The sequence below is a fragment of the Sapajus apella genome, unplaced genomic scaffold (genome assembly GCF_009761245.1).
Source record: "Sapajus apella isolate SASKATOON/1434 unplaced genomic scaffold, GSC_monkey_1.0 scaffold22, whole genome shotgun sequence".
In the NCBI taxonomy this organism is placed as follows: domain Eukaryota; kingdom Metazoa; phylum Chordata; class Mammalia; order Primates; family Cebidae; genus Sapajus; species Sapajus apella.
The window spans coordinates 4,195,433-4,223,242 of NW_022436962.1; the positions used below are offsets into that span (position 1 = coordinate 4,195,433).

At 41.7% G+C, this 27,810-nt stretch overlaps 1 protein-coding gene and 1 pseudogene across 3 annotated transcripts in view; one reads left to right on the forward strand and one right to left on the reverse strand.

Annotated features, from left to right (window-relative positions):
* KIF14 (kinesin family member 14) overlaps positions 1 to 4,666 on the reverse strand; it is a 73,268-nt gene extending 68,602 nt beyond the window's left edge. Inside the window, exons 1-2 of one of the 2 annotated variants that reach the window (XM_032288657.1) lie at positions 4,367 to 4,666; positions 1,924 to 3,155 (exon numbers count right to left, since the gene is read on the reverse strand). In XM_032288657.1, the coding sequence (XP_032144548.1) occupies positions 1,924 to 3,044 (1,121 nt within the window). In that variant the 5' untranslated portion in view covers positions 3,045 to 3,155; positions 4,367 to 4,666. The other variant, XM_032288656.1, reaches the window with a different exon arrangement.
* Positions 4,667 to 22,940: 18,274 nt separating this feature from the next.
* On the forward strand, positions 22,941 to 23,511 carry LOC116558665 (annotated as a pseudogene). Its single transcript, XR_004272122.1, has one exon. The product of XR_004272122.1 is annotated as a mitochondrial import receptor subunit TOM6 homolog pseudogene (transcript).
* Positions 23,512 to 27,810: the final 4,299 nt, after the last annotated feature.

Consider the following 27,810-nt stretch of genomic DNA (forward strand, 5'->3'; position numbering starts at 1 on the left):
TTAAAATCATGAATCTTCATGTACACACCTCTTCCCTTTGAGAAGTAGGTGGAAATCTTTCACTTACTCTAGGTGCACGGAAAAACATCATTACTCCTTGTCTATCTCCAGACATACACTCCCTCACCCCTCCATTCCAGACTCTGAGACTCTGCTTTAAATCAGAATTTATTCTGGAAAAAACAGCTGCCTCATCAATCTGATGAGTACTCTACTCTGTCCCTGCTTTCAAGGATTATCTGATGAGTTTGGAATCAGGCACTTGGTCCCTTACTGTGGGAAGTAAAAAAGTTCCTCTTTAGTTTCCTTTCTTGTTAAAGAAGAAGTGGGCTAACAACTTTGTTAAGCCCTATCCTACATAGCTGTTAAACATGCCATGCTTACAGGAACATAGTATATTCTATGTCCTTATACTTTAACCAAGACATCTGTGCTGGACATGCTCACAGGCATGTCCCAGCTCTTTTACCTGTTTAGAAAAGTTGTAAGTTGTTAGCCAGTCGGGTTTTAGTTTAGATTATGAGGTCTGACTGTAGCCAACAAATATCAGACACAGCAGTAAGGACAACCCCCAAATGCATAAGGGATAAATTTGTTTGTTTTCCTTTATTCGTTGTACCCTTGTGGCAAGATGGCTAGCGAGAGTACCTTTCCTGCAGTCAAGGAAGTAAAAACCACATTGCTGAAAGCTCTTTTGTCTCAGTGTTATTTTTCTCTGTGGCACAGAGCATTTACTTTCAACACTTACTAAGTGCAGTATAGTCATCCATCTTGCATTTTGTCCCTACCAGCTCCTTCTATTGCTTCTCTTCCTATCATGGTTCTTGAGGCTTTATTAGGCATCCTAATTCTCTCAAACCAACTCACCCTCAGTTCTCTCCTCTTAATATTAACCCATTTGCACAGTACTATATAACTTGCCTTTAACTGCTGACCCCTTAGGTTCAAACTGGAGGTTCCTTCCCCCATGCAACGGTCACCATATCCTCTTCTAACTTGCTTAGATACATAGTACTAACCCTGTGAAGTTTTTTATTGTCTCTTAAAATATTTTTTAATTACATTAAAATATTTTAAAACAATTACATTTTGTCACATTCACATTTTGTCATGTCCATCTTTTCCGGCCTTATCCTCAATCTGTGTCTGGCCCACTCATAATCACTTTCAGAGAGAGACTTTTTGCCATCAAAATCAAATCTAATGAATCGCTGCATTTATAACTACTATATAGTAATCAGAAACAATGATGATGATAATCACCACTTTGGAAAGGGTTTTGAAAGGACCTCTTTAGGGAATGAGTAATTTGTTACAGCTCTTCTTTTTTTTTTTTTTTGAGACACAGTCTCACTCTGTCACCCAGGCTGGAGTGCAGTGGCTGATTTCAGCTCTCCACCTCTCAGGTTCAAGCAATTCTCCTGCCTCAGCCTCCCAAGTAGCTGGGATTATAGGTGGGCACCACCACACCTGGTTAATTTTTGTATTTTTAGTAGAGACAGGGTATGATCGTGTTGGCCAGGCTGGTCTCAAACTCCTGGCTTCAAGTGATCCACCTGCCTCGGCCTCCCAAAGCACTAGGATTACAGGCATTAGCCACCACAGCTGGCCTGTTGTGGCTCTTTATAGGGATAGGTATAACATTCCAGCAGAGACCTAAGTGACTCATTTAGACTTTTTAAAAGCAATATATCTAGAGAAACTTCAATATACAAAATATGGTGATTTCAATGTTTTAATTTTATAGTCAGTCATCAAAAATTATCAACACATGACAACTAGACCTAAAAGTTCTTTCTATATAAAAATATTACTAACAAGTTTGAAGATGCATGAAAACACTGACCTTCCAAAGGCAGAGTGGAATTAAAGGTACATTACATGTCACTGCTTGGCTTTAGATTTTTAAAAGGTGTCACATACCTCTTGGTGAAAGGCCTTACGCGTACTGCCACTGTCACTTGACTATTCTCTACTTTTAAGGGGTCTTTGTCTGCAGAGGTGTTCTGATATGCATTTTCTTCTTCAGGAAGGATTGTATTTTCTGCTGACCTTTCCTGTTTATTTGCAAGAAGGGAACTTTTTGGTCTTTGTTTAACTTGAAGGTTAGACATTCTATTCTTCAGTATTGATGGAGCTGGGCTCTTAAGCTGAGGTGTGCTGCACTTTGGTGTCAATTTGTGTTCTGTTATACATTTGGTAGGTGTTCTCTTTTCTAAGCTCCCAAATTTAGTTGAAGTTTTTGCAGTTTCCTTCCCAATACTTCTATGATACAAGTTTCCTGTTTCCGACACTTTGATATCCAGCTTGCTCTGAGTAGGTTTCGTTGCCAAGTGTCCTGATCTAACAACTTCAGTCTGACTCAAGGAAGCAATGGGTGTTCTATTACTCGAGTACTTAAGCACAACATTTTCTTTTGCCCTACTGGGGGCAGAAAATGTTCCTTTGTATTTCTTATTAGCCATTATTTCAATGACTTTTGAATCTTCATCTAAAGGTACAGAAGAAGCCACAAAAGAGTTTTTAGCATTATTTACAATCTTTACATTTGTTCTATTTTCCTTAGAAACACAATTACTTTCTATTTTGCTTCCCACATTCGGTGTCATTTGCCACTTTTTGACAGAATTTGTTTCAGCTGTTTTCCACTTTTCTGCAGACTCTGTTTTAGCACGACGTTGTAATGTAAGACATGTTTCTGCTGTTTTTTCAGTTGTGTCTTCCAACTCACTAGCAAGCAAAGATGATTCTTTGTTCCTTGTAGTTCTTCTCCGAAGTGACAATCTACCTACAGGGTTAAGGGTAAGGGGCATGTCTCCTGTTTTTTTACTGGCAGAAATAATGTAAGTGCTATTTATGTCTCTGACTTTACCTGCAGATCTCAATAATGGATCATCATTTTCACATTCTGACATATCTGACTTCAAATGCAGCTTAAGTCGGCTACTGTGGGTGAGGTTATTGAGTGATGAACTATTTTGGGAAGAAGGAATATCAAGAATATCGCCGCTGTCATTTCTCTTATAAGTAGTGTGTAATGACATGTTGGCAGATATTTTTTAAAAGAATGTTAATAAGTCCCTAAGCTCTTCTTTGGACATTAATTTGGTTTCCAGCCATTTCTTAAGTAGTCATTTCTGAAAATATCTGCTAAACTGAAAAAAAAAAAAAGATTTAGATTACATGGACTACAAACAAGCTTTAAAAATATAGAGAGAATATTCCATTATGTAAGCAGATTCCCAGAGGCGTGCATTACAAAAGATCACAATCTGCAGCTTAGATACTGCTTCCAAGCAACTTCAGACAAGTCTCACAAAGAATTTATGATAATTCAACAAAGATTGACAAAGTTTCCATTATGTGCCAGGCCTTCTGATAGATACTGTAGACTTCAAAGACAAGAATACAATTCTCATTTCCTTAGTCTAGAAAAAATATACAGATAAGCCATGTATCAAGCCAAATGTGTCAAGTGACTTAGGAGATGTAAAAAGTGCATGTCAGCCTAGATTTCCAAGTACTCCCAGCTTGGGGAGTGGGAAGGACTAAAGGAAACCCTAGCACCTAAATCAGAGAGTGAAGCAAAATGTTTTCACAAATACCTGCTACATGGGTGTTGAATACAGGAATGCCTACAGAGAAAATTAAATTGATTGGTGTCACGAGGCAGATTATTCCCAAGTATTACAGGCAGTAAGTTGACTCATTGTGTTGAGAAAAAAAACACCCAAGATTAGATAAATAGACAACCTGCCCTTTAGCAATAAGACAACAAATTAGACAGGGATGTATGTAAATATACACCAACAATATCTATCAGGCATTAACGTTTTAAAGACAGGGAACAGCCTTGACAGCTAAGAGACCTGGTTTCTGGTTAACTTTGCATCCAACTCCTTACAAGGATGTAAACAAGACTTTAAATTTGCACGCAGGGTTCTAACCTGTAAAATGACACTGGTTCAAATTATTGCAGAGATTATTGCTATCGAAGAACAAATTAATGGAAGGTAATTTTTAAGTGAGTCTTTTAAATGTTTACGTAAGTAACAGTCAATCATTACGAAAAAAAAAAAAACTTCGTCAGGTTATAAACATCTCCCATCAACGTTTCAACTCAAAATATAGAATCTTCCTGTTATGAAATGAATTTAAGGGCAAAAGGATTCTGAAAATTATCTTGCAACTAAAAACGATTTGCGATTCGCACAAATCAATACGCTTTCTGTTTGAGGAGCTTCCTCATCATATTTTAAAGAGGACTGGAAGAAATACAACGAAAATAACACAATCCAAACCAAAATATCCGGTGATTCCGTTCTTTCCCTGCTAGTCATTACCAGGGGCTCGGACTAAGAATTACCTCTTAATGCTGACCGACTCGGGGAGACTCGGGGTGAAGCCCGCGGGCCGAAGCCCAGCTTCCGGGTCCCAGCAGAGACGCTGCCCTGCGCCCTTCCTTCCCGGACCCCCTCGCCGCCGACCTGGAATTCTGAGGACTCGAATGGGGGACCGGAGCTAAGAACACCCGCCCGCAGCGCAGCGGTCGCCCATAGGGAAAGCGTCCGCACGCCCCCTCAGTGCCGATATTTCGCCCCTCCGGAGGGTCCGGCAACTTGCGGCCCCCTTGTGACAGTCCCCACGCCACTCACCCCCTCCACCGCCTGCTCCCAGGAAGGCCGCAATTTGAATGGGCGCCCTGCCTTCTGATTGGCTGCTGGGCATCGCGTCGGCCGCCGCGCCTTCGCTTCCTCCCGCCCCCCGGAAGCGCTGGTGGTGTGGCTGTGGTAGCCGACTGGGAACGCTGCACTCACCCCATCGTCATCTCCCGGGCGACGCTCCCGCCCCTCCTCGGGTTCCGCTGAAGCGTGGAGCTTGGGCCCCTTTAAATCCGAACAGAGGAAGGCGCGGCGGTCGCGGGCGCCGTGGGCACCTCGTGGAAGCGGGTGTTACAGCGACGCTCTTGTCTGTCTTCAGTCTGAAAGAAGCCATTGCATCGAAGACTTCACATTGTAAATGGACATTTGCCCCCAAGTTAATCATAATAATTGCCTTTTCTAGTGTTTCCTACGCAAGGCGTTCAAGTAGGGAATAGGCTAAATGCCTTACGTGCATTTTAAACCCTCAGTCCTGAAAATCTTTTGAGATAGGTATTAATGTTATCCCTAGTTTACAGAGGAGGAACTGAGGTCTAAACATGTGAAAGATCAGACAACTAGCGGTGGCATAACTAGGACTTCAAAGTTATTGCCGTACCATTTTACTCTGTTTCAGTAAAAGTTCCCAAAAGTTTTTGTTGTTTTGCTTGTTTTGTTGAGACACAGTCTCACTCTGTCGCCCAGGCTGGCGTGCAGTGGCGCGATCTCGGCTCACTGGAACCTCCGCCCCCCGGATTCACCCGATTCTCCTGCCTCAGCCTCCCGAGTAGCTGGGATTACACGCGCGCGCCACCACGCCCGGCTAATTTTTGTATTTTTAGTAGAGACGGAATTTCACCATGTTGACCAGGATGGTCTCGATCTCTTGACCTCGTGATTTGCCCGCTTCAGCCTCCCAAAGTTCGGGGATTGCAGCCTTGAAATGAATTGAGAAACTAAACACACTTCCCTCTTCTATTGCCTGCCCTAGGAACCTCGTGCTGGCCAGATTTTGAAATCCGAAACACAATTACAAATACATACTGAAAAATAACCAGATAAATGAGAAAGACTAGATAGATATTGTAAAGCAATAATGTTTTTTAAACAGGCAAAAACTACAGAGACATTGGAGAAGTATTCCTTGAGATAGAGACCATAAGTAGCTCCAATTATATAGACAAACAAATGATAAAGCAGTCATTCTGAAACTTACTCTAAAAATCATTCTAAAATTCAATTAAAATTAAGGTGTAGGGAAGCTATCAGAAAATGTAATATAATATTTATCAGGGCCAGGTGCGGTGGCTCACGCCTGTAATCCTATCACTTTGGGAGGCCACGGCGGGTGGATCACTTGCAGTCAGGATTTTGAAACCAGCCTGGCCAACCTGGAGAAAGCCTGTCTCTACTAAAAATACAAAAATTAGCCGGGTATGGTGGCGCGCCCCTGTAATCCCAGCTACTTGCGAGGCTGAGACAGGAGACTCGCGTGAACCTGGGAGGCAGAGGTTGCAGTGAGCCGAGATTGCACCATTGCACTCCAGCCTGGGGGAGGAGAGCGAAACTCTGTCTCAAATAAATAAATAACAGATCTATGGGAAAATGATAATTCAATTTAGAAACAAAGCAGGATATATCAAAGAAAAGGCAGACAAACTCAAATACATAAAAATTGTAAACATGTATAATTCAAAATAAAAGGTAACTGGAAATATACATTAAGCATTACAGAAAATATAAAAACCTTTTTCCATTTTAAAAGGAAAATAGGCTCATTAGTAGAACCAAAAAAATAAATGGATTATAAAAATTGGCAAAGGTATTTCACACAAAAAAGAATTCATGGCTGGATGCGGTGGCTCACGCCTGTAATCCCAGCACTTTGGGAGGCCACGGCAGGTGAATCACCTGAGGTCAGGAGTTGGAGACCAGCCCGGCCAACATGGCGAAACCCTGTCTCTACTAAAAATACAAAAATTAGCCCGGCATGGTGGCACACACCTGTAATCCCAGCTACTCAGGAAACTGAGGCAGGAGAATCACTTGAACCCAGGAGGCAGAGCTTGTAGTGAGCCAAGTTTATGTCACTGCACTCCAACCTGGGCAACAGAGGGAGACTCCATCTCAAAAAAAAAAAAAAAAAAATTCACATACCTACAAAAATAATTTATATAAAAATAGAATGCAAACACTTAACCATTAAGTGCAACTTAAAAAAAAAATAGGTACAAGTTTTTAAAAATTATAATTTTGGTGCTGGTGATTTGCACCAAAATTTAAAAGTATACGTTTCTTTTCTTTTTTCTTTTTTCTTTTTTTCCTTTTTGAGATAGAATCTCACTCTGTCACTCAGGCTGGAGTGCAGTGTTGTCATCTCAGGCCACTGCAGCCTCAATAGCCTGGCCTCAAGCAGTCCTCCCATCTCAGCCTCCCAAGTAGCTGGGATTATAGGCACACACCACCACCCCCCACTAATTTTTTTAAATTATTTTTTGTAGAGACAGGGTTTTTGCCACATTGCTCAGCCTGGTCTAGAACTCCTGGGCTCAAAGGACCTACCTGCTTTGGCCTTCCAAAGTGCTGAGATTACAGGCATAAGCCACGGAATCCAGCCTAAAGTATACATTTCTAGTGACATAAATTGGTATGCTTCTTCGAGGACAGGGACCATGTCTGTTTACAATGCATCCCTAGTGCTTAGTATAAGTCCTGATATATAGTAGATGCTGGATAAATACTTGCTGAGTAAATAACAACCCCTTTGTCTCAAAAAGAGAAGGAAAGAAAAAAAGAAAGCAATGTGAATATATTGGAAGAACCATAAAGAAATTCATATCTTTTAACCTAGTAAATGTACTACAGAAATTTATTCTTTTTTTTTTTATTTTCTTTGAGACAGGATGTCACTCTGTTGCCCAGGCTGGAGTGCAGGGACATGATCTCAGCTCACTGCAAGCTGCACCTCCCAGGTTCAACTGATTCTCATGCCTCAGCCTCCTGAATAGCTGGGATTACAGGCACGTGCCACCACGCGCAGCTAATTTTTGTATTTTTACATAAAATACAAAACGGGGTTTCACCATGTTGGTCAGGCTGGTCTCGAACTCCTGACCTCATGATCTGCCCACCTTGGCCTCCCAAGTTCTGGGATTATAGGTGTGAGCCACCGCACCCGGCCAGAAATTTATTCTAAGAAAATACTTTAATAGAAACCAAAAAGTGTGTAGGAATATCATCTATCCATATTGGTCCCAAATTGGCAACAAAAATTGAACTACACAACCACGAGAGAATGCTTTCAATGCATAAAAATGAGGAAAACCTAATAAATTGTTACAACTATGAAATGTCCATTAAAGTTAGAATTACGAATTAAATATAAATAGGGCCAGACAATGATGGCCTATAGACTAAACCATAATATGCCCCACCCAGGATGCAGGACCTTGTCTATTTTGCCGTTGCCTTCCATTGCCTGACATGGAGCCTTCCTAGGACCATCAGGACCATCATCTAACACTAAACACGTTTCCCTCTTCTATTTTTTTTTTTTTTTTTTTTTTTTTTGGAGATGGTGTCTTGCTCTGTCACCCAGGCTGGAGTGCAGTGATGTAATCTCGGCTCACAGCAACCTCCATCTCCTGGGCTCAAGTGATTCCCCTGCCTCAGGCTCCCGAGTAGCTGGGATTACAGGTACCTGCCACCGCATCCGGCTAATTTTTATATCTTTAGTAGAGACAGTGTTTTGCCATGTTGGCCAGGCTGGTCTCAAACTCCTGACCTCAGGTGATCTGCCCGCCTTGGCCTCCCAAAGTGCTAGAATTATAGGTGTGAGCCACCGCGCCCGGCCACTTCCCTCCTCTTATTCTTTTTCTCTTAGATGCTTCCAATTTAATTCTAAACCCAGGATTAATACTCCACAGAATCAAGGGTCACCTGTGAGCCACCTCCAGGTTACACGAGATTTTGATCTGTTGTTTATTACACAGAGATGCCGCTTCTCTCTGCAAATCCTGTTGGCAGCTGACAGCAGAGAAAGTCACTTAACCTCTGGGTGACTCAAATTCCTCATCTGGAAATTGCGGATGATAATACTACCTACCCTGAAGAGCTGTAATGAAGATTAAATTAGATAATGTATGCAAAGTGCTTACCATGGAATCCAGCACAGGATTAATGCTCAATAAATGTTAGCTACTAAATTTTGTATCCTCACGTAACTCTCCAAGGCACTGGAAAGCCCTATCCAAGCTAGTGCTGAGGAACTGGGATTGTGCATTTTATAGGCTCCCCGTTATAATGATAACGACACATTTTATTTTATGAAGGATGAGGATTATGCTTGAATCCCTAGAAATAACCAACAAGATGAAATAGTGAGTCCTTTCTTAATGGTCTCCCTGTACTCTGTTAAAAACCAGGAGAGAAAAATGAAACACTGTCTCTAAGAGAGCAGTCCTTATCTCCATTTTACTCCAATTTCATTAAATTTTTTAGAAATTCAGAACTTTGTGCTCTTTGAAAGAAGACAAGAAAAAGGAATCTACAAAATGAATATGGCCAGCACGAGGTTCCTAGGGCAGGCAATAGAAGAGGGAAATGTGTTTAGCTTCTCAATTCAAGGCTTAGTTCTTTAGTTCCTTAGTTCATTTCAAGGCTTACTTCCTCTGAGTCAGTGGTTAGCATCCCAGCTATACGGTAGTGATTGCTAGAAAAATAAAATTTCATAATATATGTGGCATACTTTTATTTTTTATTTATTTATTTTTTTATTGCATTTTAGGTTTTAGGGTACATGTGAAGAACATGCAAGATTGTTGCATAGGTACACACATGGCAGCGTGATTTGCTGCCTTCCTCCCCTTCACCTATATCTGGCATTTCTTCCCATGCTGTGTCTCCCCAACTCCCCACCCCCCACTGTAACCTCCCCTATTTCCCCCCAACAGACCCCAGTGTGTGATGCTCCCATCCCTGTATCCATGTGTTCTCATTGTTCAACACCCACCTATGACTGAGAACATGCAGTGTTTGATATTCTGTTCTTGTGTCAGTTTGCTGAAAATGATGGTTTCCACGTTCATCCATGTCCCTACAAAGGACATAACTCATCGTTTTTGATGGCTGCATAATATTCCATGGTGTATATGTGTGTGGCATACTTTTAAAAGTGACATATGGGGCTAGGCACGGTAGTTCATGCCTCTAATCCCAGCACTTTGGGAGGCCAAGGCAGGAGGATCGATTGAGCCCAGGAGTTCAAGACCAGCCTGGGCAACATAGTAAGACCCTGTCTCTACAAAAAAAACTCAAAAAATTAGCTGGGCATGGTGGTGCACGCCTATAGTCCCAGCTACCTGGGATGCTGAAGTAAAAGGATCACTTGAGCTAGGGAGGCTGAGGCTACAGTAAGCCTGGTTGCACCCCTACCCTCCAGCCTGGGTGACAGAGCAAGGCTCTGTCTCAAAATATAAAAACAAATAAAATGAGACATATTACTCTATATAAATCTAAGTTGATACACTTTGACTATATACAGTTATATATATTTATGATAGTTAAAATAGAAAATGTATATGAAAATAGATAACGTGTATGATAATCTCCTTATGTTCCATCCAAATATATTGCATGAAACATAAAGACTACATAAGTGTGAATTAATCAGAACCAATTGAATCTTCAGTCACCTAAGATAACTCCATCTCTATCTTGCTTCATGTTCAGGTTCCCCTTAGAGAGGGTACACCAGGGCAAGATGGAGCGTGACACCCTTTGGATTCATGTCAGAGCTGTCAGTCTGGGAAAGTTGGACATGGTAGAAGCCAGAAGGAAACGTAATGTGTCCAAAGGAAAGTACTGAGAAGTAAAAACTGTCATTAAACCAAAGGGAAGGTAGAGGCCACTAAGGCCCCAAATATTTCTGTAACCATGGGAATACAGCTGAAGCAGAAGAACCAAGTTACTGGAAGGTGTTGTGGCCCGCACCTGTAATTCCGGCACTTTGGGAGGCCAAGGCGGGTGGATCACTTGAGGTCAGGAGTTCAAGACCAGCTTGGGCAACATGGCAAAACCCTGTCTCTACTAAAAATATAAAAATTAGCCAGAAATGGTGGTGCACATCTGTAATCCCAGCTACTCGGGAGGCTGAGGCAGGAGAATGGCTTGAACCTGAGAGGCAAAGTTTGCAGTAAGCAGAGATGGTGCCACTGCACTCCAGCCTGGCAACTGAGCTAGACTCCGTCTCAAAAAAAGAAAAAAAAAAAGATTATATCAAGTATGTCAAGTAATTGCTTCTCATGTTTGTGGCTATAAAAGGGCAGCTGTTGGCATTTTTGCCATTAATGGCAAAACCAGCATTTACTTTTGCACCATCCTAATAAAAGCAAGTATTTTTTTTTAATCCGCCAGAGGGAGACAAACAGAAAGAAAACATGGAAAGAGTGGAAGTAAAACTGACACATTTGAAGATTTCCAGATTATGTAAGATTTAAAGAACGATGATTAACTCATGCTAATTAATGATCTCTTAAAATGAAATCTATTACAACTTAGCCAATTTCACAATTTTTAAATTATTAAAACGTGGGATGTATTTTCCTGATGTTTGTATCTAGTTGTAGGTGTTTGTATCTAGTTGCACTTGGGGTCTATAACGAAAAGGAGCAATAGGAAATTAATAATTTTTAAATGCAACGGACAAAGCGAAAGTTGTGAAAAAGTGATAAAAGCACCACTTTGGATTCTAGCTGAGGATCTGTCACAACCTAACGGTGGGACCAGAGGTAAGTCTCCTTACTGCAGATACCTCTGGTATTTTCTTCTTCGTTATTATATGGAAATAGGCTACCAAAAGTACCTAGTTAAATCATCATACCAGCAAGGATTGAGTCCTTTCTTTGTGCAAGAGAAATAACCTCATTTAACTCTGTTACCTTATAAGGTATTATTGCTGTTTTACACAGGAGGGAAACTGGGTTTCCAGGGAGTTAAATAACTTGCCTGACATTATACGCCTATCAGGTCGAGGAGCTAGGTTCAGAACTCAGGAAACTGAGCACCGTTGCCTGTGCTCTGTACCACGGCCCTGTATAACTGTTTTTACAAAGATTCTTTCTGGATCTCAAATTTCTATGGCTTTATAATAAGGACAAGAGTTAAACAAACTGCATGAACCTAACAATATTTTAAAATCTGTCATATTTTGCATTTTCCTTCTAATTTTTTTTTTTTGAGACAGAGTCTCACTCTGTCGTCCAGGTTAGAGTGCAGTGTCGTGACCATGCCTCACTGCAGCCTCGACCTCCCTGGGCTCAGGCGACCCTCCTACCTCAGCCTCCCAAGTAGCTGGGATACAGGCACATGCCACCACACTCAGTTAGTTTTTGCATTTTTTTGTGGTGACAGTGTTTCACCATGTTGCCCAGGCTGGTCTCTAACTCCTGGGCTCAAGCGATCTGCCCACCTTGGCCTCCCAAAGGGTTGGGATTACTGGTGGGAGCCCCTGTGGCTGGCCTTCTAATTTCTAATACATGTTAGACCAAGAGTCTTGGAATTATCCGCTATAATATAGTTACACTTTTTAAAATCAGGTCTGGTTGATGAATCTTTATGAATTCAGTTGTGGTCGCCTGGTGAAACAATCTAAGTACATTTAGCAATACTGCCAGTAATTTTAAAAGAACAATTATGTTAGGCTAGTAATCTTTTTTTTTTTTTTTAGATGGAGTCTTGTTTGCCCAGGCTGGAGTACAGTGGTGCAATCTCAGCTCACTGCAACCTTCACCTCCCAGGTTCAAGTGATTGTCCTGCCTCGGCCTCCCAAGTACTGGGATTACAGGCATGCGCTACCACACCCAGCTAATTTTGTATTTTTAGTAGGGATGGGGTTTCTCCGTGTTAGTCGAGCTGGTCTCGAACTCCCGACCTCAGGTGATCCGCTCGCCTCAGCCTCACAGTGCTGGGATTACAGGTGTGAGCCACCGCACTCGGCCTAGTAATCCTTTTTAATATATAAAGAAAAGAACTCAGGGATTAGAAAATATTATAGACTTTTTCTCTTTGAGTCATGCTGGTTTCATTCCAGGAAAGATTAGCAAGATTTAAAAACCATTGTCAGCCCCAGAGCCTAGTGGGTATCCTATTTTTACATAGAGGAAGTTCTGGGTCTTACATAAAGGTTCGCTTAGGAAGAACAATTTTTTTAAGGCCTAGTTTGACGTTCAATCAGTTGTCTTTTTCCCATTGTGCCTTGCCAACATAGCCCAAGGTCATTCTGACATCCTGTTGAAAATGTTGCTGATTCCTCCAAGTAGAATTATAGATGTTTTCCTAAATTGGAGAATAAAAAGCTTCAAGTCATTTACCTTTCAACAAATTTACAAAGAGGTATTAGATGATCTCGGTAAGAATGTTGAGTGTGTACAAATCACTCAGCTGTCTGTACTAACCCCAAAATAGTTCATAATCTCATTTCTTTTCAGTGGTACGTGTCAATACTAGCAGTGTCTAGGCTGCCTAGAATTGCCTAGAATGACACATGTTTAGTTGTTTCTAGAATCACTTTTTAGTTTGTGTATTCACATAAAACAATTTTCTAATTTAAAAACAGCATAAAAAAGATTGTGTCAAGTAGTTGCTTCTCATGTTCGTGGATATAAAAGGGCAACTGTCAAGTAAGAAGCCACCTGGATCTCAAGAATTATACATCATGTCAGTCTTCCTAGAGGGGAGAAAGGGGAGTTTTTCTTCTGTCTTGTAGCTTCATGAATAATTCCACACCCATCCACATGTCTTTACCCGTTTACATAAGCCTTTTTTTTTTTTTTTTTTTGGTTTAGACCACAGGCTGTTCTCTGATTCACTCAGGGGGAAAAAAAAATCCACCATCAGAAAGAGTTCTGCTGTTTTTTTTTTCAGATACAACAGTCTAGAGTACAACAGAGAGTTCAGTGTTCTATTTGGACTAACATTTTCTGTTTCCTCTAGCATACAAAGATGAATAAATGATGACATTTTTCTGTCTTCTGTGATAAACAGTGTTTTCGAAAGCCGTGGTGTAGGTTATGCGGACTTGATGGGCTTCACTTGATTCACGTGACGTTATGCTAAAGAACGAGCCCATTCTCTGTGTCCTGTATTTCTCCCAGCTGTATTTCTTTAAATATTATCAATAAGTTTCTGTACTACAAGCACTCATTAAACCCAAACATCCATTTCAACTGACAACAATTGGGCCTGAGCAATTTGAGATTATATTCCTGAGAAACGAAAATGAAAACCAACTCATTTTATCGGCTTACTCCCTTACCCCAGAAGTTTACAAGGGTAATGCAAACAGCTATCTTAGAATTTATTCCACTGTTTAAACGCCTAAATCCCAGCACTTTGGGAGGCAGAGGCAGGTGGATCATGAGGTCAGGAGTTCGAGACCAGCTTGACCAACGTGATGAAACCCTGTCTCTACTAAAAATACAAAAATTAGCTGGGCATGGTGGCACGTGCCTGTAATCCCAGCTACTCAGGAGGCTGAGGCAGGAGAATCGCTGGAACCCGGGAAGCAGAGGTTGTGGTGAGGCAAGATCAGCACCAGTGCACTCCAGCAAGAGTCAGACTCCATCGGAAAAAAAAAAAACTAAAGCAGGACTATCCAAGATAGTGTGAGCTACATGTGAATTTTAAACCTTTCAGTACCCACTTAAAGTAAAAAGAAAAGGGACAATTTATTTCATTTAATTAATCAATCAATTTATTTTTTGTAGAGATGTACATCTCCCTGTGTTGCTTAGCCTGGTTTCTAACTCCTGGGCTTAAGCAATCCTCCGGACTTGGCCTCCTAAAGTGTTTGGATTACAGGAGTGTGACACTGTGCCTGGCTGACTTTAATACTACACTTTATTTAACTCAAACATCAGAAATATTATCATTTCAATACATAATCAAAAACAAAATTTTCATGGCTGGGCACGGTGGCTTATGCCTCTAATCCCAGCACTTTGGGTGGCTGAGGTGGGCAGATAATGAGATCAGGAGTTCGAGACCAGCCTGGTCAGCATTGTAAAACCCCATCTCTACTAAAAATACGAAAATTAGCTGGGCGTGGTGGTGCACACCTGTAATCCCAGCTACTCAGGAGGCTGAGGCACGAGAATTGCTTGAACCCAGGAGGTGGAGGTTACAGTGAGCTGAGATGGCGCACTGCACTCCAGCCTGGGCAACAGAGCAAGACTCTGTCTTGAAGGAAAAAAAATCAAATCAGATATTTTACATTCTTTCAGGTATTCAGTTATATTTTTATACTTAACAGCATTTCCAAGACCAGCCACATTTTAAGTGTCTAACAGCCACAATATTGGATGGCACGGGTCTAAGGAGTCTCTCTCTTTCTCTCATTGCATACAGGAAAGAGATAGCAGGGTCTTAGGATGTGGATTCAAAATGTGTTAAATATCATAAGAGAAACGCACTCTAACTGGATGAAAGGGAAGGAATTCCCACATCTCCTGATGTCTCTCTGGCTAAGACTCCATGACCTTCATGTTCATCTATCTGGTCTTTCATTGGTCTTCGCTGGCAAAGGACTGTGGTTTAAGGTGCTTCTGATTTCATGAAGTTGGGGCTTACCCTGAACTGATGGTTCTACAATAACATGGTTTTATATGTACCTGACTGTGCCGAAATTTATTCTAAATTCAAAATTATTCCATTTCCTTTTTTTCAGCTTAAACCCCCCACTCTCTCCCTATAATTAATTTAGAAGTCTTATCTCAAAAATAGATGCCAGTGAAAAGCACCAAGTCAGCCAATGGGTGAGGACAAAGGATAAAAAGAATTGTGTGGGCCGGGCACAATAGCTCAAGCCTGTAATCCCAAGACTTTGGGAGGCTGAGCAGAAGGATCACTTGGGGCCAGGAGGTAGAAGCTGCAGTGAGATATGATCACACCACTGCACTCTAGCCTGGGCAACAGAGCGTGATCCCATCTGTAAATCAATCAATCAATAGATAGATAAGTAGATAAATAAAATAATTACAGGGACCCCTATTCCATCCTCGTGACCCCTGAGCCACAGTTTAAGGAATGATTTTTTTGTGTGTTTAGCTCGGGAAGAGGTTAAAAAATGCCTTTAAAAATATTATAACTGGCCAGGCGCGGTGGCTCACGCCTGTAATCCCAGCATTTTGGGAGGCCGAGGCGGGTGGATCACGAGGTCAAGAGATCGAGACCATCCTGGTCAACATAGTGAAACCCCCTCTCTACTAAAAATACAAAAAATTAGCTGGGCATGGTGGCGCGTGCCTGTAATCCCAGCTACTCAGGAGGCTGAGGCAGGAGAATTGCCTGAACCCAGGAAGCGGAGGTTGCGGTGAGCTGAGATCGCGCCATTGCACTGCAGCCTGGGTAACAAGAGCGAAACTCCGTCTAAAAAAAAAAAAAAATTATAACTATATATATATTATAGCATGTTCCTGAGTCTCAGACCATCATTTCCTTTTTTTCTCTTTTGTTCTCTTTTTAACACAATTCTCAGTTTCTGGGTAGCTACAAGCCCAGGATTACACCCAGGATTCTAAATGAGATATGAGAAACCATTTGCAGAGAGGAACCACGACTTCACTCTACAAGGAAATCCCCTGTTTGCAGCTAGGCTCTTGATGATATTATTATGTAGCCCCAGGGCTCTTTCCTCATTATTTTCTGCAATTCTACCTATTAGGGCTCCATTTAAATGTATCATGGATGCTACTTTGATGCATGACTTTTCAGCTTTGTGAGACTGAATTTCATTAGCCTCGTTTCTGTCCATTTCCCTAAACTCTTTAAATCTTCAGCAATCTGGTCCATTCCTAGAATGTAGCAACTGATATTTCTTCATCACAGATTCATCTGTAAACTTAGCTTCCTAGCTTAGGACACAGTAGACTCCATTCTCCCTTCGTTTTAAAGGCACGTAGCGTGGAGTAATTAGAAGGGCACACTGAGGACAGAGGTCCTGCTTTTCTGGGATGGCAGGGGTGCACCTGAATGCAGGCTGCCAGGTCCTGGCTCCTCTGAGCTAAGCTCCCTCACTGTCTCTACTCAATGCCTTGGAGTCGTAAAGAGGGGAGGCTGCTTTTCATATTCATAGACAGAGTGTTCTAATTCTGGGCTTCCTGCCCTGCTATAACCCTTGGCTCTGGCTAAAGTTTCATTGCTGCTTCTACTTCTAGGGAGGGGAGAAGTTTTCACTGAGAAGTGCAATAGGCAGCGGATGTGGGGATTCCCTTTCTCTCCACCGTCCCCCCACCCCTTCCACGTGGCCCTCTTTCTCCCCACCCCCAACCGTGCTCAGAACAAAGATAAGACTGCTGGGTTTCATAACTCACATGTCTCTATGTACTGATTTTGATTTATTGAGGTTGCTAGTTTGGCCCACTGCTAGTTTGGTCTTCTGTCCCATTCAGTGAATCAAGTTGGGTTTTTAAACCTCTCACACCTTTCCTGTTTTTGTGTTTAACCACAATGGCTGAGTCTGTTCAGTGACAGAATGGTAAACCAGAACTTGAATCCAGGCTTTCGTACCCCAGGTTTGCACTCAAGGTGAAAGCTGGGCTTCGAGGAAGATCAGCAGAGAGTTGTGCATGGTGAAGAGAAATAGAGAGGAGTGGGAAAGGAAACGCAGGCAGAGAGATCAGAGAAGGTACAGGGACAGGTGTGAAGTAATGAGCAGCCTGACTGGCATTAGGGGCAGAAACAAGGCCATTGCTGTGACGGGCATTTTGAGGTTGAGGATCAATGTAATTTGGCAAACTGATTTTATGGTGGGGGTGGGGAAGAGGGAGGTGACTGATTGGCACTTTCAGATCACAGAACAAGTCTCAGGAGGCCCAGGCCAATCAGTTAAACCTCTTTGATTCTATTTCTTCATGTGGGAACTGATGGGTTTGAACAAAATAATGTCAGTTACATTCTAGAGCCAGGTTCCTTGGCTTTCATAATTGTCTGTACTCATTCTTAACAAGCAGACAGTGTTAGGCAATATTCATCACTTAAGATTTGATCTCAGGACATTGGTCAGGCTTTGGATGGCGTAACTTCACTCAAGAGATATGGTCTGTGGAATGCCACGAAGCACACCAGAAATATCTCTCACCTCTTTCACAGTGGATGTTAAGGGTGAGGCTCCAGGGCACATCACCTGGACTTGAATTCCAGCTCCACCGCTTATTAGCCGCATGGCTTTGGGCAACTTAATTAACCTCTCTGTGCCTCAGTTTCCTCATCTGTAAATTGACATAATAATAGCGCCTATCTCACTGAGTTATGAGGATTCAGTGAGATAGTACAATTGCCTGCCACATAGCATTATACATTTAGCTATTATCATTTCATATTTATTGGTTCCTGAAATCCCACCCATTTACGACTTATCCAAATAGGACATTTAATTGTTCCTTCAAGAAAAAAACAGAAACAGGCAAAAAATGAAGGAAGCCATTTTGCCAAAGTTGCAGTATGAATGAACTCATCAGAGAGATTCTGATGGGAGTGAGAGCAAATTTTAATCATGAGGAATCAGGGGACATGGCGTGGGACACTGGTGCTCAGGAGGAAAGTAGGCCTGGAGGAGGGGCTTGGGTTTGGGCAGTCAGGCCACAGCAGGAGAGTGCCAGCCTCCAGGGGATGAAGAGGATGGCATTGCATGAAGGGAGATGGGCACAGAACAAGGAGGGGAAAGTGCCGAGGTTACTTTGGCTCTCCACCCACTGCCAAAGTGTGAGGAGCAATGAGGGGAAATGGTCACGGTCCTTGGGAAGCCAGGGTCCCTGCTGCCCCATCTTTCTCTCTCTCTCTCTTTTTTTTTAATTGTACTTTAGGTTCTGGGGTACATGTGCAGATCATGCAGGATTGCTGCATAGGTACACACATGGCAATGTGGTTTGCTGCCTCCATCCCTCCGTGACCTACATCTGGCATTTCTCCCCATGTTAACCCTCCCCAACCTCCCCAACCCCGCTGTCCCTCCCTTTGCCCCTGCAACAGACCCTAGCGTGTGATGCTCCCCTCCCTGTGTCCATGTGTTCTCATTGTTCAACACCCACCTATGAGTGAGAACATTCGGTGTTTGATTTTCTGTTCTTGTGTCAGTTTGCTGAGAATGATGATTTCCAGATTCATCCATGTCCTCACAAAGGACACGAACTGATTTTTTTTTATGGCTGTATAGTATTCCATGGTGTATATGTGCCACATTTTCCTTGTCCAGTCTATCGTCAGTGGGCATGTGGGTTGGTTCCAGGTCTTTGCTATGGTAAACAGTGCTGCTATGAACATATGTGTGCATGTGTCTTTATAATAGAAGGATTTATAATCCTTTAGGTATATACCCTGTAATGGAATTGCTTGGTCAAATGGAATTTCTGTTTCTAGGTCCTTGAGGAATCATCACACTGTCTTCCACAATGGTTGAACTCATTTATACTCCCACCAACAGTGTATAAGTGTTCCTATTTCTCCACATCCTCTCCAGCATCTGTTGTCTCCAGATTTTTTAATAATTGCCATTCTAACTGGTGTGAGGTGGTATCTCAATGTGGTTTTGATTTGCATTTCTCTAGTAATCAGTGATCATGAGCATTTTTTCATAGGTTTGTTGGCCTCATATGTGTCTTCTTTTGAAGTGTCTGTTCATATCCTTCTCCCACTTTTGGATGGGGTTTGTTTGTTTTTTTCTTGTAAATCTGTTTTAGTTCTTTGTAAAATCTGGATATCAGCCCTTTGTCAGATGGGTAAACTGCAAAAATTTTTTCCCATTCTGTTGGTTGCCGGTTCACTCTAATGACTGTTTCTTTTACTGTGCAGAAGCTGTGGAGTTTGATTAGGTCCCATTTGTCTATTTTGGCTTTTGTTGCCAATGCTTTTGGTGTTCTAGTCATGAAGTCCTTGCCTATGCCTATGTCCTGAATGGTTTTGCCTAGATTTTCTTCTAGGGTTTTTATGGTGTTAGGTCTTATGTTTAAGTCTTTAATCCATCTGGAGCTAATTTTAATGTAAGGTGTCAGGAAGGGATCCAGTTTCAGCTTTCTGCACATGCCAGTTTTCCCAACACTATTTATTAAACAGGGAATCCTTTACCCATTGCTTGTTTTTTGTCAGGTTTGTCAAAGATCAGATGGTTGTAGATGTGTGGCATTGCCTCCAAAGCCTCTGTTCTGTTCCATTGGTCTAGATCTCTATTTTGGTACCAGTACCATGCTGTTTTGATTACTGTAGCTTTGTAGTATAGTTTGAAATCAGGTAGCATGATGACTCTGGCTTTGTTCTTTTTGCTTAGGATTGTCTTGGCTATGCAGGCTCTCTTTTGGTTCTTTTTTTTTTTTTTTTTTTTTTTTGAGGAAGGGTTTTGCTCTTGTTGCACAGGCTGGAGTTCAATGGCACAATCTTGGCTCGCTGCAACCTCCACCTCCTGGGTTCAAGCGATTCTCCTGCCTCAGCCTCCCAAGTAGCTGAGATTACAGGCATGTGCCACCACACCCAGCTAATTCATCTTTCTCTTTCTTTTACCCTCCCCATAGGACTGGACACCAGGGAATGCAAACAGACCTGTTCTCTCACTGCCTGTGAAAAGAGTGAAAAAGATCTGCAGTGGCAGCTAAGGGGAAACTGAATAAAGGGCCCCTTGTGGTCAGCATCTCCCATAGCTCCTCTGTCACTCTCCACCAAAAATAAACGGGGGCAGGTTGAACAGCAACCCAATATGGTTCAACCCACTTCTGGACTTCCCAATGGAACTTTAAGTCTTTTGAGGGCGGAAACCATATGTCACAGACTTTGTCTACCACAGCATCTGGGTCATCTGCTGAGCAGGTTCTGACCCACGGCCTGTCTGGATGAATAACAGCATAAATAACCCCCAAGACAAGTAGGTACAGTTGCCACAAGAATAGAATAAACACTTTGTTTCTTGTTCCTAGAAACTTGAAAGCAGCCCTTCCAAGTTTATTTGGTTTTTAATAATGCCCACAAAGAAACATTTTATCTCCTCGGATATAGCTACAGGTGTATAAATTCCAGTAGCTTATTCCAATTGCCACCAGACTCTATTCTTATAGTTAACGTTTAACATTGAACATGTAGAATCAAATGTTTGATCTTCTCTTTGGTGTTGTGGGAAGTAGAAAAGTTCCTTTTTAAAGTTTCCTTTCTTGTTAAAGAATAAATCATAAGTGTGCTAATAACTGTTTGGTAAGACCTATCCTATGTAGCTGTTAGACATGCCATGCTTACAGGCACGTAGCACATTCTATGTCCTTGTACTTTAACCAAGATATCTGTGCTGGACATGCTCACAGGCATGTCCCAGCTCTCCATTGCTTTTACCTGTTTGGAAAACTTTTAAGTTGTTAGTCAAACAGGTTTTATTTTAGATTGTGAGGTCTGGCTCCAGCCAACAGAGATCAGACACAGTAGTAAGGACAACCCCAAATGCGTAAGGGATAAATTTGTGTGTTTTCCTTTGTTCATTGCATTCTTGTGGCACGATGGCTAGTGAGGGTGCCCTTACTGCAGCCCAGGAAGTAAAAATTGCATTGCCGAAAGATTCTTTGTCTCAGTGCTAATTTTTCTTTGTGGCACCTGCATCTATTTCCAACAGTGTTATTTTCCTTTTAAAATATTTTATTATTGTTGGAATAATAATACTGATTTGTGTATTATTTTAAATAATTTTTATTTTAAAAAATTCTCGTTTTGCCGGGCGCGGTGGCTCAAGCCTGTAATCCCAGCACTTTGGGCGTTTTATAATTGGAATTCAAGGCCAGGAGTGGTGGCTCACACCTGTAATCCCAGCATTAAGGCTAAGAGGGGAGAATTGCTTGAGGCCAGGAGTTTGAGACCAGCCTGGGCAACACAGTCAGACCCTGTTTTAAAACAAATAAATAAATAAAAACTTAGCCAGTGGCAAGTACTAGAGCCCCCCGACACACACACACACACACACACACACACACACACACACACACACACATGTGTTGGTATGCCCCTGTGGTTCAAGCTACTCAGGTGGCTGAGGTGAAAGGATCGTTTGAGCCTGGGAGGTCAAGTGAGTCATGATCACACTACTGCACTCCAGCCTGGGCAACAGAGTGAAACTCTGTCTCAAAAAATAATAATAATATATAAAATAAAGAATCATGCAAACTTATAAGAGGAAACAGTGGGGAAAAAGGCACAAGTTTTATAATTATATAGACCTGGATTTGAACCCATGTTTTACTATATCAGCAATGCAATCTTGGGGAAGTTACTTAACCCCTCTGTGCCTTAGTCTTCTCATCTGTAAAATGGGATAGTAATATTTTCTACCACATGGGGTTGTTATAAGGATTGTATAGGTTAATGAGTAGAAACCAGTTGGCACATGTAGGCTGTTAGTAAACATGACTTCCTTTTTTCTACCACTATGAAGATTTCCATGACAGTCAGATTTCTCCTTCAATGCTGCATAACAAACATCTCCAAAATTTCAATGGTTTCCAATAAGCATTCACTTCCTTGGTCATAGGTCTGAGAGTTGGCTGGGATGGCTCTATTTCAGGCCGCTGGTGAGGTTCAGGTCGACTTTATGTGTCTCTCTTTCTGGGATCAGGCTGAAGGGGCGCTGGCTATGTGGAGCAAGCTCATTTCAAACCTCTGCTCTTATCATGTTTGCTTTCATTCCATTGTCCAAGCCCAAAGTCAGTGGAGCAAGAAGGTCCAGGGAAAAGGAAATGGCTATTTGCTAAACAGTAATCTAATTTGTCACAACTGAGAATTTAATATTTATAAATTTCTGAATTATATATCAACAAAGAGAATAAGAAAACCTAGATCAAGTGTCCGCAACGACTCTCTTCCTAACATTTTAGGGGAAAAAAATCAATCTAGAATTCAATTTTAGGCCGGGCATAGTGGCTCATGCCTATAATCCTAGGACTTTAGGAGGCCGAGGCGGGCGGATCACTTGAGGCCAGGAGTTTGAGACCAGCCTGGCCAACTTGGTGAAATCCCATCTCTACTAAAAACACAAAGTAGCTGGGTGTGGTGGCATGTGCCTATAATCCCAGCTACTCGGGAGGCTGAGGCAGAAAAATCGCTTGAACCTGGTTCAAGAGGTTGCAGTGAACCGAGTTCATGCCACTGCACTCCAGCATGGGCAATAAGAGCAAAAATTCTGTCAAAAAAAAAAAAAGAACAGAATTCAGTTTTAAGGATGCTTTCTACATATTGCCAAATATTACAGAATTTCATTTTCCTTAATGACTATAAATTTAAAAACTAAAAAAGAAGCTATTATGGCTTCCAGCAGGGTCCCGGTGAGCGCTGCCGGCTCAGCTAATGAAGCCCCCAAAATACCGGACAACCTGGGAGATTGGCTTCGGGGCGTCTACCGCTTTGCCGCTGATAGGAATGACTTCCGGAGGAACTTGATCCTCAATTTGGGACTCTTTGCTGTGGGAGTTTGGCTGGTCAGGAACTTGAGTGACATTGACCTCATGGCACCTCAGCCAGGGGTGTAGCCAAGTAGACAAATAGAATCCTATGCTGAATCTGAACCTTCCAAAAAACAACCTGCAATCTGTGACCATCACAAGATGTGCCCTGATGGCAGCTGAAGTTTGATTCAGATGGGCACTTTCCTTTTCCTTAGCCCTGCCTAGTTTCCTTTTGTTCCTTGAGTCCACGCAGAATTCCATTCTCTGGTCAGCAGACAAGTTTAAGCTAAAGTATTGCCTCTGTTCTGTAAAGTTCTGTACAAAGTTCCTAAGCTTCTCCAGGGGGTGATCTTTGTTCTTGTCCTGAGAAATAACAATGCTGTTTTAACAAACATTTGAAATAAATACTGCACACACACACAAAAGCCCCAAAAACTAAAAAAGAAACACTATGTTATTTATAGTGTTTTATTGTGTTACTTCATATGAATTTTAATAATATATAAATATTCAAAATAGGTTTTACTTTTACGTTATACACTATATATAAATGCTTCTCTAAGCAGTTGCTGAGAGCCTAGCACAGAAGTGTTCTGGAGATTCTGAGGACTAACAGAGTAGGCAGAATAATGCCATGGAAGAAGTCCGAATGCTTGGGCTCTGATCCTGGCCGCCAAAGGGTCTGCGGGTTGCCAGTGGGTCATGCATATTCATACTTTCCCTCTCCAGGGGAGTTGAGCGAAAAAAAGAAGTGGCCAGCTGGTCTCTCTGGTCCCAGCTGTTTTGTTTTTAGACGAGGATATGGTACCTGCTTTGAGAAGAAATGGGAATACCCAAAGCACAGAGGAAGGAACATATATGTTGTCCTATCCCTCCCAAAACTCAGCACAGGGAGGTGGTTCTGTACACAGGTGCAAAGGCCAGACTGCCTAGGTCTGAATCCTGGCTCTGCCACTTACCTTGGGCCCCTTAGGTAACCCCTCTGAAATCTGTAAAATGATTATTTAAAATTGTACCTACTTTATAGGGCTTTTGTCAGAATTAAATGAATTACTCATCAAACATAGTTAGAACAGGCTGGGCGCAGAGCTCACACCTGTAATCCTAGCACTTTGGGAGGCTGACGTGGGCAGATCACCTGAGGTCAGGAGTTCGAGACCCGCCTGGCCGCCATGGTGAAACTCCATTTCTACTAAAAATACAAAAAATAGCTGGGCATGGTGGCGCATGCCTGTAGTCCTAGCTACTTGGGAGGCCGAGGTGGGAGAATTGCCTGTATCTGGGAGGCGGAAGTTGCAGTGAGCTGAGATCATGCCACTGCCCTCCAGCCTGGGCAACAGAATGAGCCTCCATCTCAAAAAAAAAATTAATAAATAAAAAAGGAGTTAAAACACTGTCTGACAAGGAAATATTACAGCTGTGTTATTTATTACCTTTGCTAAACAGCTTAAAAGTTTGGGCTATTATTTTGCTCCTTAAAGAATCAGTAACTAATTTCTGATCTACAATACCTCCTTTTCATTTGTCAGAGAAACTGTGTCTATTTAACTAGTAAGAAAGGAATTCTAAGTCTATTGTCTTAGATGTAATTTAATCATTAGCATTTCCAGTAGCTTTAAATTGTGGATAATAGCAGAATCTATTTAAGAGAGTGCAATTCAACCTTCGTCAGTCCATTGCAGCTCCATCTAGCTGTATATTTTTGTTTTTCCCTAATACTGTTAGTAAAAAAACTAATAAAAAATAATAGCAGTCATCCTCATTTAGTTTGGTTCATTGCTTTATGGTCTTACCTTCTTTGACCTTTGATTGTTTCTTCACTTCTATTTTCATTGACTACATTATTTTAAAAATAACTATATCATCACTTTCATTTTATTTGTTAAAAGCTTAGGAGCTGGTCCCTAAATACTTAACTAATAATTATTTGCTCTTATTAACAGTTTTGTTAAATTCACTGTTTCATTTTCAAAATTACCATGTTACTATTTAGTAACATGCTTATTTTAAATGAAATAATGAAATAAAAGAGTGTTCCTCCACCAGAGCATGAAACTTTATGGTAACTGGCTACTTTGTTGCTCTTTCAACCAAATTAAAACATTTTTATATTTATTTATAAGATTTTGCTTCATCTCATGAAATAAAGACATAATGAGCACAAAAATGAAGCCTCGATGCTCATGAAATCATGATAAATGTCATCATTTTTCTTCTTAGTTATTGGCAAATGTCTGCCCTTCCATACACACTCACACCCACCACCAACTGCAGGGACTCGCCAGTGTTCTGTGCTATGTTCAGTATGCCAGGATGTGCCGTGAATATAAATGGTGAGGTGATACAGGGTTGTAACCAAGGAGCTCATAGAGGCCAGGAGGAAGCCAAGAGCCAAATCCTAGCTGTCCTAGGTCCTAGTCATGACATTGCTGCCAAAGACTCCAAATGCTGTGGGGGGTTAACTACTATCATAACGTTCACCTCTTTGGATCTCAGAAACACCCCAAAACTTACAGACATCTCACTGCACAACTCAAGGGGGCATTCTTCACATAGTTACGCTGCCCAGCAGCTCTGCGAACTTGCTCTCATGTGTCCAGTCTTTATCTCTAACTCTAGCCCTACCTCTTCTACATTCTCCTGGTTAGCTTTTGCAGAGACCAAAAATTTAAATGTAATTAACCAGAACCCTCCAGTGACTGGCATTTTCTCGAGATTAGAAAGAGCGGTAAAGAAAGCTCAAGCAAGGCACAGACACGTGGCCTCTGCTTTCAAAAGCTGTCCAAAACTTTCAGATCCATAAAGAAATCTGACTTTGTGTAAAAGACCTTTGTGTATGTTAATCGTGGTCATTAAGGATCATAAGGTCTGAATATCACAAGATGTCACCATCATAGCCTATCTACACAAGTCCTATGCAACAATGATATGGCCTGGATTTCTGGCAATCTACTAAATATACAATTGATATGATTGATTTTAAACCTGTGAAAGAATAACCATATAAATACAGTTATATATCAGGAAAAACAAATCTTCTGTAAGATTATGCCCATATTTTGGTATTGAATAAGTGGTTATAATAGGTATATATATAACTGATGCAGGTGTCTGATTGATTGGTTGATTAATTAATTAATTTGAGACCAGGTCTCACTCTGTCACCCACGCTGGGTGATCCTCTCACCTCAGCCTCCCGAGTAGCTGGGACTATAGGTGTGTGCCACCATGCCTGGCTAGTTTTTGTATATTTTGTAGAGATGGAGTTTCACCATGTTGCTCATGCTGGTCTTGAACTCCTGAGCTCAAGCAATCTGCCCACTGCCTTGGCCTCCCAAAGTGCTGGGATTACAGGTGTAAGCCACCATGTCCAGCTGATGTCTGTATATATTTTTTTTTTTTTGAGACGGAGTCTCACCCTGTTGCCCAGAGTGCAATGGCTTGATCTTGGCTCACTGCAACCTCTGCCTCCTAGGTTCAAACGATTCTCCTGCCGCAGCCTTCCGAGTAGCTTGGATTACAGGCACCCACCACCATGTCCAGTTAATTTTTGTATTTTTAGTAGAGACGGGGTTTCAGCATGTTGGCCTGGCTGATCTCTAACTCCTGACCTTGTGACCCACCCACCTCAGCCTCCCAAAGTGCTGGGATTACAGGTGTGAGCCACACTGCCCGGCGGTTTGTTTGTTTTTTTTTAATAAATCTATTGAGTTCATTGGTCTCACAAAGGCTATCTAGGCTTTTGGTTACTGAATAAAACTGGAAAAACTAGTATTTTTGCAAAATAGGAGATTAATAATTAGTTCTTTGAAAGTACTGTGTATTCAAGATTAAAACCATATTCAAAGATTAATCAAGAAAAGCTATGGAAGCTTCTATTACGCATACAGAAAATTGAAATCCTGAGAATCCTACTTTATAGATTTTCTTAAAATGAAGCATACAGCTCAGTCAGAACCTATTATCTTCAGTACACATTAAATGCTAGGAAAAGATGGTAGGAGAAATCTAAGCTATTAAACCTTCTGCACCTTGGAGCCACTACTGAGTCCTTAGTTCCTGGATTGATGTGCCCAGGACAACGTTAGTCTTGGTCTTTCTTTAAAATGCATATGAATTTTCCTTGAATCATTTACAATGATCTCTTATTTTTAAAAAAAGTCAAAAATGTCGGCTCGGCACGGCGGCTCATGCCTGTAATCCCAACACTTTGGGAGGCCGAGGCAGGCAGATCATGAGGTCAGGAGTTCAAGACCAGCCTGGCCAATATGGTGAAACCCCATCTCTACTAAAAATACAAAAATTAGCCAGTCACGGTGGTGCATGGCTATAGTCCCAGCCAATTGGGAGGCTGAGGCAGGAGAATCGCTTGAACCTGAGACGAGGAGGTTGCAGAAAGCTGAGATCGAGCCACTGCGCTCCAGCCTGGGCGACAGAGCAAGACTCCGTAAAAAAGACTCCAAAAAAAAAAGTCAAAAATGTATCATCACCCAATACCTCTCCAATAGCATTAAGGTAAATTAATTTTCTAGAGGTTTGAATGACTTATTTTACACGTACTATTTAATATTCATTTCTAGCCACAGATGTACAGAAAAGAGTATTTATTAATGAGAGTTCAAATATACAAACTAATTCTTTCTTTCCTTCCTTCCTCCCTCCTTCCCTTCCCTTCCCTTCCCTTCCCTTCCCTTCCCTCCCCTCCCCTCCCCTCC